The sequence below is a fragment of the Euprymna scolopes genome, chromosome 41 (assembly GCF_053919585.1).
Source record: "Euprymna scolopes isolate OS-2025 chromosome 41, ASM5391958v1, whole genome shotgun sequence".
Taxonomy (NCBI): Eukaryota; Metazoa; Mollusca; class Cephalopoda; order Sepiida; family Sepiolidae; genus Euprymna; species Euprymna scolopes.
In genome coordinates, this window is record NC_136522.1 from 67551041 (window position 1) to 67567450 (window position 16410).

The window sequence follows — 16410 nt, forward strand, 5'->3', positions numbered from 1 at the left end:
TATCTTCCCCTTCAACTAGGCACTTTTCTACAGGGGGGGCGGGTAACTTTTTTTGCCGATATTTTTTAAAGTTATCCTCTTCTTTAGATTGTCTAGCCTTAATTTTAAAAAATGTCGCTTCCGGTTTGCCGGTGGTCGTAACAGCATAAACATTAGGTTTTACCCCGTTCTTTTCCTCCTTTGCGGTATGGGTTCGAGCCTGCCTTCCTACTACCACTTTTTTTTTTTGGCTCAACATACACATCCAAACACCCAGGCAACGCCGGGTTGAAATGCTAGTATATATATATATATATATATATATATATATATATATATATATATATATAAAATAGCCGATGTATGAGGTTCAGACAACAACTAAAATGACAAAAAAAAAACCCCAAAAAACATTTGTTTATAATGCTTTGTGAAAAACTGCTAATCTTTATCAGTGCAATAGACTGTCACAGACAGACAAAGCAGACAGTAGGGAACCAGGCTAAATATGGGGATGAAGTATGAATGCTACTGTGTAGCTTATTTACCATAGATATGTTTTCATACTATATATATATATATATACATACTGGGGGAGGGGACTTTGTCCGGGTGTAAAAAACGCTTAAATATGATATTTTGATTTGTCCAGATTTCGTATATATTATTATAGAGTCGTGATTTCAAAAGTAAAGAAAAAAAAGTATTTAGGTGCCATCAGCTAGAATCGAAACCGAAACTGTAGCATTCAAAACTGATGACATTACCACTGTACCAACGTGACACACATATAAACCGATTAAAAATTAAAAATAAACTAAGATGAATGTGCAAAATGTTTAACGATTTTTTCAATTTTTACCCATTTTTGACCCTTAAAAACTATTTTACCTAGCTAAAGACTCATAAAATAACAACCTGTAAAAAATCCAATCATTTGAAGCCCCTAGCACTGCTTAGCAACTTTTAGTTTTAGAGGAAATAGAGTTTGAAAATATGCAGACAGACAGATATATATATATATATATATATATATATATATATATAAAAGTGACTGTGTCTGTGTGTGTCTGTGTACATTTTCCTACACAATAATTCTGTCAATTTTTAGTCTACAGACTCGAAATTTGATATCCAGGGTACTGAGATTTGGGAAAATCGATGTGATCGGTTTTTGGCCAGATTGTTTCTGCATAAAGAAATGGATCAGTAGAAAACGTACCAATATTTTAATAAGCTCATAGAGCTGTTTGCTAAGAATAGTAAATATTTGGATCTTGGAGTGTAGTTGTACTGTTATTCTTTTATATATATATATATATGTATATATATATATATATATATATATATATATATATATATATATATATAATCTGAGGTTATTGTTTTCCAGAGGTTAAGTAACCAATAAAGTTTAACGAGGTTAATACTAGAGTGCTCAATCCCGAAATAGAGTAGGATATACTCTTTATTTGTTTTTACATAAGCAGTAATATGTTGCTACACAGTCATGAGCATGTTTCAGTCAGCTAGTTACTAGTGACTGGAAACCTCTTCAGGCGATACAGCTTATATGAAAGCAAAATTTGCAAGTCACTAGTAACTAGCTGACCGAAACTTACTCATGACTGTGTAGCAACATATTACTGCTTATGTAAAACCAAATAAAGAGTATATATATATATATATATATATATATAAGTGTGTGTGTGTGTGCATGTGAGAATTCTCAACCTATATACTCAATGTTTGATCTACAGACTTGAAATTTGGCATAAAGAGTATTCAGACATGTGGAAAACTCTTTAATCGGTTTTCATTCGGACAAAAGGGCTGCTAAGGAGTCAAAATTGAAAAATTGATACGCGGTGGGCATAAAATTTTTTTTATCTGTTTGTCAACTGTTTCACGAATGCGTATGTCTGAATTGTTCACATGACAGCTTCTTTATGTTAAGAATAAGTAGGTTTGGAAACACTTTTAAAAGATTGTGTCAAGCTGGCCTAATGGTTATTGTACTTGATTCACTGTCTTTAGGTTTTGGTTTCGATCTCAGCTTGAGTATTCTTTTTTACTTACAAGAAGTGAACTGTTTATAAAAAAACATAATACTCGCACGTCCATGTCTCAGTCTCTGTATGAATTAAAAAATATTTATGCATAATTTACGACTGGGCAATGCTGGGTGGTCTGCTAGTATATATATATATATATGTACAATTGAAGTTTTTCCGTGACCGATATAAAATAAAGTTAAAACGAACAAAGCAATGAGAAAGTTGGATCTTTACCTGTGCAGCCACTTCACTTTCAATGACGGATCTTCTCCATGACAAGGTGAATGGAATCTGTTGCGACTGAACCAGACAGGTGGAGCCGAGGTTCTCACAAATGCCGGTAATGGCCGTTTCAAGGCCAGGGATGCTAAGAAGGGCGGAGTCCAGAATCACAGACAAATGCTGAAATAAATTGGAAACAAAAGAGTAAAATAAGATTTGAAATTTGATTTGAACATGAAAGAAAATGCTCGAATTAGCAAAAACAGTTGAATATATTTACTGGGATTGTTAATAAATCACAGAAGGGTGGAAGCGGAAATTGTCGTTACCACACAAATGGTATTTTTATCAAATAACACATAAATCACTCCGTGTTCAAGAACATGCAAATACGTTCTTACTTGACCATGTCTGAATCACTCCGCGAATGAAAACATGTTAAAAAGAAAATATATTTCTGAATTTTTGAGATGAGGATTGATTATTCATATTTGGATTAATCAGACTACTGTTCTCATCTTGAGTGTTATTTTCATAACACTTTCATCGGTGTAACCTCTGACTTTCTTTGGGTGTATTATGTCAAGCTTAGGAATCTTTCCGTGGAACTCAGGGAATCTGCACAGAATTTCAAACGGAACCCTTTTATTTAATCCATGTATTTTGAGTGTCGCCCACACTGAGGATTGAACCTTCAACCTCCAGAAAAGTATAACTTACAACTGAATTTAACGAAGTACTTTATCCACTGAAGAAAGTGAAAAAAAAATATACTCAAGAAATTCCGAAAAAACAAAACATGCATTTCTTGAATTGGAAGCCATGTTTAATTTCAGAAGCGTTTCCAATGGGTAGTTATTCTATACAAGTCCTGAAGATGAAGAATTCTTGGTGGGCAGCTGTTCTGCACAGATTCTGGACTTTATAATTTTGCAGCGAAAGAGCAAAAGACTGTTCTCGTATTGACATCTGCTGGAACGCTAAAAGATTTCAATTTTATGGACCATTCTGGTTTCTGATTGGTTGATAGCAGACGTGAATTAATTTGATTCGTCAGTTCCTAACGGCAGCGTTTATGAATAGAATCTCCCAACTTGGAGCATGTCCTTGTTCTGTCAGTCATGATTAGGTAGAAGTCCTAAGTAATCTGTAAGGACCCATAGTGTAGTAGACAAGGTATGTGGTAAAATTCAGTTGTAAGTTACACTCTTGAGGTTGGAGGTTCAATCCTCAGTGTGGGGCAGCACTCAAAACGAGAATATGCTATCCTTGTAGATTAAATAGAGTTCCGTACAGATTCCAGAGTTCGACAAGATATCTTAACGAGGTTGGAGATTATATCAATCGAAACGTTGTAAAAATAACACTCAAGATGAGAACAGTAAACCAAAAAATACGAATTATCAGTCCTCATCTAAAAATTGATTAAGTAATTTGCTATTGTATTTTGAGTGTCGTCTATACCGTGTAATGAACCATCACCCTCCGGAAGAATGTTACCAAGTACTTTATCCACTATGCCATTAGTTTTGCAGATAGTTCTAGTATAAATTTTTGGAACCTTATAGAAATTTTTTTTTCTTTTTTTATAACTTAATTAAGTAAACAGTACCATACAAAATTCAATGCCGATTTCTAAGTTCGACATGATACACCTGAAGAAGGCCACAAGTTACATCAGTCAAAATGTTGTGTGAATAGCACTCAAGATGAGAACAGGTCCTGGATATGACCTTAAACTATGGTGAGGCCCCAGCTTGCGGGCTTTGGGGAATGTGGATCCACCCTTTAATTGCCATTGCTCCCGGGTCCACTCTGACCCGGAGTGGTAGTACCTGTTAGGGTCCCAACTATGGGTTAAATAGAAACCGACTTGAAAACAACAAATATACTCTATGAAAAATTTGTTCTTAAAAATCACTGGATTCGGCATTAAATAACCTGAAAAGGGTTGATATGCCGTAAAACAAAAACAACCAACCACCCAAGATGAGAACAGTTGTCTAAATAATGCAAATCTAATATATAAACGGCTATATGTCTGTTTGTCTGTCTCTGTATTTTCAAAAGTTGCAGAGCTAGGGGCCTCAAATGATTGGATTTTTTTATGGACCATTCTTTTATGGGTCTTTAGCCGGTTAAGATTGTTTTTAAGGGATCAAAAAAAGGGGTCAAACAGGGGTAAAAAAAAAGGGGTTAGGGTTAGGGTTTTCAAACTTTATTTCTTCTAAAACTAAAATTCGCAGAGAGGTGCTAGGGGTCTCAAATGATTGGGATTTTTTATGGACCATTTTTTTATGGGTCTTTAGCTGGTTAAAATTGTTTTTAAGGGGTCAAAAAAAGGGGTAAAAAAGTTACATATGTTTCGGATGTTGGACCATGTTTACGATCCAACAGCCTCGTCAGACCTTACAGAACCTTAGAGAAATGGGTTATATGTAACCAAACAGATAAAACAATAATAAATAAATAAAACACATATTTGCTCTGCAATAGTATTGAGCACTCTCTTCAGGTTTTTACTAATTACTATAGTTTTACTATATATATATATATATATATATATATATATATATTAGTGATGGGATGATTCCAATATTTATCCAGATTCCGATACAATTACTGATTCCAATTCTTTATAAATCTCTAAATATTTTATTATAAAAACTGTTATTTTGTCCCGATTACCGTAAAAACGCATCATAAATGTGCTTATATTTTCTTAAACGTAAACACACACTTGTGAGGGGGGGGGGGCTAGAGATTTTAGGCTTACTGGATGTTTAAATCAATAAAAATTGGTTATTTTATTATTACTACGTCAAGCAGTGGAAAATGTTTTTATTAAAACAAAATCAAATAAAAAAGATAATTAAAAGAATTGGTTTTAGCATCGGAAAACAGGCTAAAATTTTTCCGATTCTGATCCTGATTCCGACACTCCAAAAAGCTCCTATTTTTCCGATTCCAAATTCTGTTTTTGATTAATCGACCCCTAACATTTATCTCTCAAACCTAATTTCTGCGCTTTTAATACGTTTCTGCATTCTGGGGGCAGATAGTCCAGCTTTCAAAACCATAACAATGGCTGCACATATTAAGAGATATTAAAACAATCAGAATCGGAAATTGTATCGGAATCAGAAATTTAAAACAGAATCGGGGAGAAAAAAATATAGGAATCGTCCCATCACTAATAGATACAAACAAAGAAATGAAAATTTCAGGTTTTTTTTTTTTAGAGTTGCTTCCCCTTACCTTAAGGCACTCTTTTGGTTGGAAAGCTTTTCTGCTCATTTGTTGGGCTTTTCTGATTTGAGCGGCTTTCTCTTTCTCCAGCCGTTTCGCCAGCCTCACTCGCTGTCTCTCCTCTTTCTCTTTTGCTTTTTCATCGGCCTTCAGCTATTAAAAAAAAATTTTTTTTTTAAAATCAGTTGTTCGTAGAATCGTGGATCATGATAACGGTCACTGCAAAAAATATTGATAAACTTGTATTTCATAATAACGGCATACAAGAAGGCAGGAATCAGTTGCCATCTTGACTTGATGTGACTTGAGGAGACATTCATCCAGGATGGGTTGAGCCGGCTCCTCCCATAGAACACACAGCATCCTGGATGAATGCAGACCTTTACTCCTGATCTGAAATGGAACATGTACATCAAGTCTGTTGCCAAGGTCGCTGGAAAGATGGTGGGATCCTTCTACCGCTCCAGAAGATATCTCACTACGGATGCAATTCTCTATCTATATAAAAGCCAAGTACGTCCGAGGATGGAATACTGTTGCCATATCTGGGCAGGAGCTGCAAAAAACAGCCTATCCTGCCTTGACAGAGTACAAAATAAACTTTGTGGCTTAGTGGGGGATGCCCTTTTCTCTACCCTGCAACCTCTCCCCCACAGAAGAGACGTTGCGAGCCTATCCTTGTTTTATCGTTATTTCCATGGCAGGTGCTCGTCTGAACTTCAATCTCTGGTCCCCCCTCGCCAATCTTTCACGAAAAACACCCGTCTAGCCGAATCCACTGTGAAAAATTTCCCCCACTCTTTATCTGTGCCTAAATCAAAATGTGGATTCCATGAGCAAAACTTCTTTCTTAGAACTGCACGCCTGTGGAACTCTGTTCTGTCTGCCTGCTTCCCACCGGACTACAACTTGGATGTCTTCAAGTCCAATGTTAACAAATTCCTAACGAATCGCCCCCTTAAGTAAACACTTCATCAAATCTCCACACTAACATAATGTACTTGCAATAACCCTTATCCCTGAGTGGCTTCCGGGCCTTGATAAGTGGTGATCACTGTGTAAAAAAAAAAAGACGAGGTATGACGGCCCGCAGCAATCAGGATAGTTATGAGCACTGAATGTCATTGTGACAGTCCTAAAACATAAATTGCCTCCCCGCCTCCATGTGGTGTTCTACATTATAGGCCATTTTGTGGCACAACGGATAAAGTGCTAAGTAATACTAATTTGTTAGTATTTAACTCTTTTATGGTCCGGCCAATGGTGAATCTTCAACCAAGTATGTTAGAAACCAGTTTCTACTGGTCTTTAACTGAATGTCATTATGAAAGTCTTGAAACAGAAAAGGGTTTTGTGAACTATGTGCCAGATGGCATAAACAAAAAGACTTTTACAATGAAATTTGTTGTAATTAATTCAATATTTTTCATTCTTAAAAGCAAGTTACGATCTCTAATATTTGAATATTATTTTAATATGAGACGAATTCCACCCAAGTATTTGTTCCAGCGCAAAATTTGTGACTATCAGACTTTCTTCTTGTAAATCTTATCGAAATCAGAAATCTAGATGCAATTTCATACTAAACCATTTATTTAATCCACGGAGGTAGAGTGTGCTCGTTCCATCAGCCACGATCGGGTGGGATGAGAATAATCTTGGAGATGCGAGCAGAAGTTTGAATTATCAAAATTATAAATCTGCATCTAAAAAATTCATCAACTTTGCAAATTTTATTTGAAAAAAAAAAATTCATCAACTTTGCAAATTTTATTTGAAAAAAAAAAATTCATCAACTTTGCAAATTTTATTTGAAAAAAAAAATTCATCAACTTTGCAAATTTTATTTGAAAAAAAAAATTCATCAACTTTGCAAATTTTATTTGAAAAAAAAAATTCATCAACTTTGCAAATTTTATTTGAAAAAAAAAATTCATCAACTTTGCAAATTTTATTTGAAAAAAAAAATTCATCAACTTTGCAAATTTTATTTGAAAAAAAAAATTCATCAACTTTGCAAATTTTATTTGAAAAAAAAAATTCAAATCTGTCATAAAAAACGCAGTTGTTTATACGTGCATACAAACAGTTGAAGACAAGTTGTTTATACGTGCATACAAACAGTTGAAGACAAGTTGTTTATACGTGCATACAAACAGTTGAAGACAAGTCATTTTCTTTTGTGTACTCACCAAACATTGCTGCTACATCTTACAGAAGGCAATGCTATTACACTTTTAGGATTGACTCGTTTACTGTGTTAGAACTCTGCCACTTAGCAAAGTTGAAAAACTTGCAACCAAAAGTTTTAATAAGAAACAGAGAATTGAAATTCATAAGATTTACAGTGCGTTATTTTGGAAGAACCATGAATAAATGCATCTCATTTCAACTGAAAAAGCCGAGTTGAATTTCTTCCCTTTTTGTTTTCCTTTGCGACTGTCTCAGATACAACGTGTTGGGTCCGAATATTAAAATGCAACAACATGGTTGAAGAAGAAAAACGACTATGTTATGATAATGCTCGTCCTCACACAGCACTACCAATCCAAAAGATGTCCTAGCAGAATTTGGTTGGGAAACATTGACCCAATCGTGCATATTTACCTGACCTAGCTCCCTCAAATTATGACTTATTTCAAGAATTATAACATTTCCCGATGTCTTGGTTAGATGGTGCTAAAATTACAGAAAGATATCATAAAAAATAAAGAATCTATTTTAGTTGAAAACCCTTCAGTGACTTTTTGGACACCCTGTATATTGTTATTACCTAAATCATATCACCATGATTAATTTATAACTTTTTCTTTCAGAATCTTAAAGTATATTCATATTTTTTTTGCAATATTTTCACCAATGTTGACCTGAAAACCACGTTCTTTCATCAACAGAAAGGAGTCATCTTCCATCATGATAATGCTCGTCCTCACACAACACTACTGAGCAAAGATCTCATGGAAGAATTTGATTGAGAAATCTTGCCCCATCCTCCATATTCTCCTGACTTATCTCCCTTGGATTATCGCTTATTTTGAAAATAGCAAAACCATTTAGATGGTCTTAGGCTAGCATCCTATGAGGAGATTGAACACGAGTTAGATTAATATTTCACATCAAAACCTTAAGAATTTTACAAGCGAGAGGATTTATAAGCTCGTTGACAGATGGGTTCCAGTTATCGAGAGTAAAGTTTTATGAATAAAGATTTTCAAAAACACAGTTTTTCATTTTCGAGATTAAATTTCAAAATTGTCAAAAACTTTTGCAATAATCTTATAGCAACTTACCTTGGCTTGGCGCTTTTTGTCTGGATTTGCCTTTAAAGGAGGACGTCCTCTTTTGGGGTTCGGAGAAGCGGCAACTTTTGTCTGCGGAAGAGGCAATACTTCGGAAATAACTTCCAACTCACGCTCCTCAGTCAGTTGCACCCTTTCCCAGAGAGGTTTCGAGGTAAGAATTTCGCCGGGTAAATCTGATACTGGACTATTGCTTTCTGATCCGATATACTGAACATGTTCAGAGTGCGTTTTGGGAGATGTTCCGCTGATTTTATGTCGAGTTTGCGGAAGCTTTTTAGGAGAGCCATTTGTGAGACAAGTGAAATCAATATCAGTTGGGTCAGAGGTCAAGTCGATTTCAATAGCTTTAAGATCTTTCAAGGTGAAGATCGAAGTGTCATTCTGGTTGATTGTTAGATTGGCGTGCCGGGTGCCTGAAATTAATGTATGAGTAACTGAATCATTTTCTATTTCAAAATTTTCGGTAAGCGTTTCATTAAAGAGGCCGCACGGTAATTCCGAATCAGAGCTGTCGTCTACAGACTCAACATTGGTATGAGGTTGCGGATCAATGTCCGAGGAGAAATCTCTGCCATTGTTGTCTTGGCCTACATCGTCTTTGAAATTGGTGAAACGATTATGTGCATCCTTTGCATTCGATTGCTTGAATGTAAAAATGGAAGCGTCTGGATTGGAATCCAGAATCATAAGTCTTTTACGCAGTGAGAACTCTGTATCATCATCTTCCATGATTTCAAAATGAGGTTGGCTAACGTTCGATGGATTCGCTCAGCTCTCAACTGAACAAAATTCTAACCTAAAACAAGAAAAAAAAAAGAAAAAAAGTTAAACAAAAATAACAATCTACATATCTATATATAAAAGTGACCTTGTCTGTCCGTGTGCAGAATGGTCTCTACCAAACTACTCTGTTAATTTTTGGTTGACAGACTCGAAAGTTTATATATTAGAGAATTTGGACATGTGGAACAAATTCAATTTGGTTTTTAGCCACTTAAAATAGCTGATAAAGGGGTCAAAGCTGGGAAATAATTGGAACTTGGCAGGCATAAGTCGACTAAACATATTACTTCTATGCATGCGCAGATATACACTTATACAATAATTTTTAAGTTTTTATATGTGTATGGACTTCAGTTGAAGAGCTAAATGATTTGGTTTCCATTCTAGCAGATGGCACCCAAGTCATATATATTTTTAACTTTTGAAATCACTACTATATATTAGGTACAATATAATAATCAATAAAAAAATTGGCTCTGCAATAATAAATACGAAATCTGCATAAATTAAAATATCATATTGAAGCGTATTTTACAATCGGGCAATGCCGGGCAGTGGCTAGTATACAAAAAAAAAAAAAATCAAACAAAAAAGAAAGGTACTAGAAAGAAAGGTATTAGTGATGTTTTAAGTTAACGCACTCAGGTGAAAACATTATTACATATTTACGCGTCCTGTTAAAGTCAGTTACAAATTCCAAAAAAATTGCGATAAATAATCCAGTAGAAGATGCTTTAGATCTAGTTTTAACAAAAAATTACCCACAATTTTGTGTTTTTAAAAATGGCAGAATTGCAGTTATTTAGTGAAAAATGATTGATTGCAGTTACCTCCCCTGGATCTTAATAACTTATTTTTTGCTTGTAATTATTTGTCTACTTGTTCATTTTTCGTAATTTTTCGAATTTATACTAATTTCTACACGTAAGAATGTAATAATGTTTTCACTTGAAATGCACCAAAAAAAAAAAAAAACAAAAAAAACAAACAAACCTAATACTACTCAAAGGAAATAACTCTATTCCTACCTTTGTCAACATAAATTATTTCCCTTAGATCTTAATTACAAAACCAAAACCGAAGAGAAGACTATGCATATGTTACCGTTTAAGCTTTAAATTCACAAGAAAGTCGGCTATTTTGAAAATAACGCTAGCTTTACTAAGTGAAAGTGATGATAGCAATCGCATTGATAATAAACCATCAATTTTTTTAAAAATCGCAGCTATGGAAGTACTTGAGAAAAAACTGTTTAGACATCAAAAGTAGTTTTATATTGCAGTTTTCGTTAAATATTATAGATATATATATATACTAGTAGGGCCTGTGGACATTCCACAGCGGGATCTTTCATATATAATATATTGCTGCTTGGCATTCTGTGAATGTTCAGCATGAATTAAGACTGTGATATTATTGTACCTATTTACTATGCCTCCCCCACGGGACAGAGTTAGACACCAGGGACGTTTTTTAACGTAGAGAAAAGGTACAAAAATAAAAAATTGTCTCAGTCGTGCAGGACTTATCCTCCTCCACCGAAAGAGAACAAGAAATGGAAGTGCAGCATCTGAAGAACAGATACTACACTTTGAGATATTAAATCTTTTATTCATGTTAACAAATACAGAAAAAATCAACGATGAACAAAAAACTTAGGCATATGGCCAACTCAAAAGGGGGGATTTTGGGGGTCGTTGGTCATCCTTGTCACTCCAGAACTAAACAAAGTCAAAAGTTTCTCCCAGCTAGTATCGTCTTTCACCATAATACCGCATTCACCCTTTCATATTGGGGGACGTCCTAGTAACTCCCAATTTTTTAAAACATTTTTTATTGACGTGTAAAAACAAAAAAGATAACAATAAAATGGTACAATAATTCATTTGTGTCGAGGGCGGGGGAAGAAAAAACAAAAGGTGATTAGTAGGACCTTCCCAACTCCGTCTAGTTGATAGACTGCCCGTTCCACTAGGTTTGTAAAAGGAACCTCGCTTCTGCGGGTCAGTCTCTAGGTGGGGATGCCCTCTAAATGGGGGTGAATGGAGAAAAGAAAATTTTTGTGGGTAAGGGATGGAGGTTAGTTTGTATTAGATACTACACTTTGATCTTTACCAAAAAGGCCAAGACTGTGATATTATTGTAGTCCTTTTGTTAAAACTGTAAAAGTATTTATCTAAATAAGCTGGTTAATGTAGCGTCCGAATATATCTGGTTATTAAGGTTTATCTCCAATATCCTTATAGGAGTCTGTGACATATTTATGTTGTATGGACTCCCGACCCAAACGAAAACCTCACGATATCATTATGTCGTCATTAGACAGAACAGATACTACCCTTAAATCTTAGCCAGAAGACCAAAAATGTATATTTTAGTTTCACATAGTAGTTTTATGTTGCAGTTTTTGTTAAACATTATATATATATATATATATATATATATATATATATATATGAACAAATGATTAATAAAACATGTTCAAAAACATCTTGAAAAAGAGTTAAAAACATATTTAATTTTAAAAAGGAAGCCCAAGATAAGTGGATAGTCCTTAATCCGCAGAGTTTTGAAGAAATACTCTCCTTCTCATCAGAGGGCAGGAATTAGTAAAAAGCGGGATCGGATTTTGCATGTAAAAGTATTTAATGAAACCACAAGTAAGTCACAGATCTTACTTGGTTAAAAAAAAAAAAAAGGGTGAGGTAAGGGGAATAGGAGGTAAAAGAAAAAAATGATAAAAAGATTTCACATGAATAGATAGTCCGGTGAAGGATAAAATATATATATATATATATATATATATATATATATATATATATATATTAGCAGGACCTGTGGAAATTCCACAGCGGCATCTTTCATCTGTAATATGTTGCTGCTGGGCATTCTGTGAACGTTCAGCGTGAATTAAGACCCCACGATATTATTGTATCCCTTTTGTTAAAACTGTAAAAGTATTATCTGTAATTTGATTAATATAGTGTCAGAATATATTTGGTTATTAAGGTTTATCTCCAATATCCTGTGACATATTTACGTTGTATGGACGCCTGGCATGAACGAAAACCTCACGATATCATTATACCATCATTAGACAGAACAGATACTACCCTTAAACCTTAGCCAGAAGACCAAGAAGATATATTTTAGTTTCACGTACGGCCCAAAAGTGACATCATTTAAAAAAAATTTTTTTAGATTGCGTCTTTTGTGATCGGGAGATCCTATTTATTAAAATGGAGGATAGAAGGCAATAACATACTACGAACATTAAATTAGCATCTCTATATACTATAATTTAATGTTTGTAGTATGTTATCACCTCCTATCCTCCATTTTAATAAATAGGATCTCCCGATCGAATAATTTATAATCTGGAAACCGTGACACACATGTACGTAAATACGTTAAAGGTATTACAGTATTAATATATAGATTATCATTAATGAATATTATTAGATGAGGAATCATTTGGAGTTAAAATTTGACTTTTTTCTTTTATTTTTTTAGATAAACATGACATCAGATCAAATTCGGTGGCCATTTTGTTTTGATTACAATTATTCAAATAATATTGACACTTTTCAAGCATGCTTTGCTCACTTTTAGATGCATAATACACAAGAAACACTCGTCTAGCTGAAAACACTATCAATAATTCCCCCCACTCTTTATCTGTACCGAAACCTTAACGTAGATTCCATGAACAAAGTTTCTTTCCTAGAACTGCATGCCTGTGGAATTGTCTTCCGTTTTCCTGCTTTCCGGCTGACTACAATATGGTTGTGTTCAAGTCTAACGTAAACAAGTTCTTGATGAGCCGTTCCATATGTTAACAAATTTACCGAATTTCCATTACTAATGATTACTATATTGTCCAATTTCTACTGTACACTCTTTAACCCTTGGCCTCTTGGCCTTGTGATGTCTGTGTAAAAAAAAAAACATAAATAAAAAAAAATAATACTAAATGGATTTTAAATCGAAATGATTCCTTATTCAATAATATTAAAAAAATGTAATAACACAAAACCATTTGTAGCTTATACAGAATTTTAAATTTTATATTGTTGTCTTTTTTTTAAATATGAATGAATGAGGAATCATTGCGATTTAAAATCCATTCAGTATTATGCATCTAAAATTGAGAAAAAAAAGGCAAGATTAAAATGTATCGACATTATTTGAACAACCAAAATAACATGACGTCAGGTCAAATTCGGTGGAGGTTGGGGTGTTTATAGTACGCTGGGTACTCTCATAAAAAATACTAAAAAATTTCAAAATTAGGCTTGCTTCTTCCAAAGAAGAAGATGTCGCAATATTTTTTTTTCTTCAAATCTACTCGGAAAATCTGAATTTTTGAAAACAAATGAGCCAAGTAGGTATGAAATTAACTTTTATTGGCTACGGTAACATTCATTTCTTGTGTATATATATATATATATATATATATATATATATATATATATATATATATATATATTTCTTCGTATAGTTGCTTGTTGTCTTCTCTGCTAAATTACCCAAAATACCGTTAGAAACTCACCTAATATATGTTCCTATTTACAATGTCTCCCCACGGGACAGAGTTAGACACCAGGGTCGTTTTTTAACGCGGAGAAAAGGAACAAAAATAAAAATTGTCTCAGTCGTGAAGGATTTCTCCTCCACTGACAGAGAACAAGAAATTGAAGTGCAGCATCTGAAGAACAGATACTACACTTTGATCTTGTCCCGATATATGTTACTGTGCCATTTATTGGGTGTGTTTCTAACAGTATCTTGTATAATTTTTTAATTACAAGTTATTAAAATTTTAAATATTTAGGTGTCAAGTCGCGGCCATTTTCCTTGTTCTCACCTAACACTCGACACCATTTATTTTTCGAACTAAACGTTTTAAAGTAAAAACACTAAAAAAAAAAAAAAAAAAAAAAAAAATTCCAGATAAAGTAACTTACAGAACTTGGGGGGGGGGGGTTATACTACGCTGGGTTAAAAAATACCAAATGTAGAAATACCGGTTAAAATTATGGGGAGAAATTCTCGTTCAGATCTGCCGCGTTGAATAACATCTGGGTTTCAGTTCATACAGATTCGAAAAAGTTGTCAAAAAACAAATATATAACAAATGTTATCAAAGGCAAGATAAGTTACTTTTCTAACTAACTAGATATGTTTTTAGTGTTTTTATTTAATGTTACATGTTTATTCAACTAGAAGAACATACAGTGTTTACCGATGCATTGGAAAATTTAAAATGGCGCCCGACTCTCTCTTTGACACGGTAAGTTTGGGAAAAGGAGTTAAAAATAAAAATAATATACAAAATATGTCAGCTAATGTCACGGTAACATATATTGAGCGAGTTTCGACAGTATTTTGTCTAGTTTTTTTTAATTTTTAACTCCTTTTCCCAAACTTACCGTGTGCGTCACAGAGAGTCGGGCGCCATTTTAAATTTTCCAATAGATCGGTAAACCCCGTATGGGGTTTGTATTACTGTACACATGGATTCGAAAAAGTTGTCAAAAAACAAATATATAACAAATAAATGTTATCAAAGGCAAGCTAAGTTACTTTTCTACCTAACTGGATATATTTTTTGTGTTTTTATTCAGTGTAACATGTTTATTCAGCTCGAAAAACATGCAGTGTTTACCGATTGGAAAATTCAAAATGGCGCCGCCCGACTGTCTGTTTAACACGGTAAGTTTGGGAAAAGATGTTATAAATAATAAACTAGACAAAATACTATTAAAAAACAACCGAATATATGTCAACTTATGTCACAGTAACATATATTTAGCGAATTTCTAACAGTATTTTGTCTAGTTTATTATTTATAATACCTTTTCCCAAACTTCCACTCTCCGAGAGAGAGTCGGGCGCCATTTTGAATTTTCCAAAACACTGCATGTTTTTCGAGCTGAATAAACATGTTACACTGAATAAAAACACAAAAACTATATCCAGTTAGGTAGAAAAGTAACTTATCTTGCCTTTGATAACATTTATTTGTTATATATTTGTTTTTTGACAACTTTTTCGAATCTATGTGTACAGTACACACCCTACATTTATTTGTTATGTAAGTGAATATTTGACTTTTTTCGAATATCTATAGAATGTAAAACAAATCCTGGGTTTTTAAATAATTAGGTTATTATTTCAGCATGGTCCGTATTCTGTATAGAGCGCCGTATTTCCTTCAAAATAATTTTTTCGGCAATAGTAACCGTTATTGTCGGCAAAAAGAATCGCGTTTTTCTATCAATTTTAGCAAAACAACCAAAAAAAAAAAAAGCTTTGTTTAATTTTTCAAAATATTACGATAAGCATTGTAATTACTTTATCTTTTTTGTTCCACCTACCATTTATCCGAATCGCTTCCGTCTGTAACATTGATTAAAAACAATAAAACTTTGATCGGTTTCAAAGCAAAAAACAAAAAAAATTCAAACGTCAATATTTTTAAATGGTGAAAAGCACGTGTACCGGTGTAAAAGAAATAGAGTAACCCTTTAAAAAAAATACCTGCCTTAGTAACAGCCAGAAATGTTCTATTCAAGTTCACTACTCGAAGCATAAAGTTATTAGGTCAGTTTTGCAGTATAGGCGACAAAACGAAATAGTGGTAAAAAAACAAAACAAAAACAAATATACAATAAATAAATGTTACCAAAGGCAAGATAAGCTGCTGGAATCCATATTAAATAGAGAAGTAGTCAACCATCTCAGCAGAAATAACCTTCTTAATGACATGCAATATGGTTTCCGTTCTGCAAGATCTACAGCAGATGTGTTAACTG

General features: G+C 33.7%; 1 protein-coding gene across 2 annotated transcripts in view; it reads right to left on the reverse strand.

Annotated features, from left to right (window-relative positions):
• Positions 1-16121, reverse strand: part of LOC145266591 (structure-specific endonuclease subunit EME1-like) — a 41754-nt gene extending 25633 nt beyond the window's left edge. Inside the window, exons 1-4 of one of the 2 annotated variants that reach the window (XM_080122437.1) lie at positions 15973-16121; positions 8798-9605; positions 5517-5660; positions 2271-2438 (exon numbers count right to left, since the gene is read on the reverse strand). In XM_080122437.1, the coding sequence (XP_079978563.1) occupies positions 2271-2438; positions 5517-5660; positions 8798-9538 (1053 nt within the window). In that variant the 5' untranslated portion in view covers positions 9539-9605; positions 15973-16121. Of the gene's footprint in view, positions 1-2270; positions 2439-5516; positions 5661-8797; positions 9606-15949 lie in introns of both variants that reach the window. The other variant, XM_080122438.1, reaches the window with a different exon arrangement.
• Between the last annotated feature and the right edge of the window lie 289 nt (positions 16122-16410).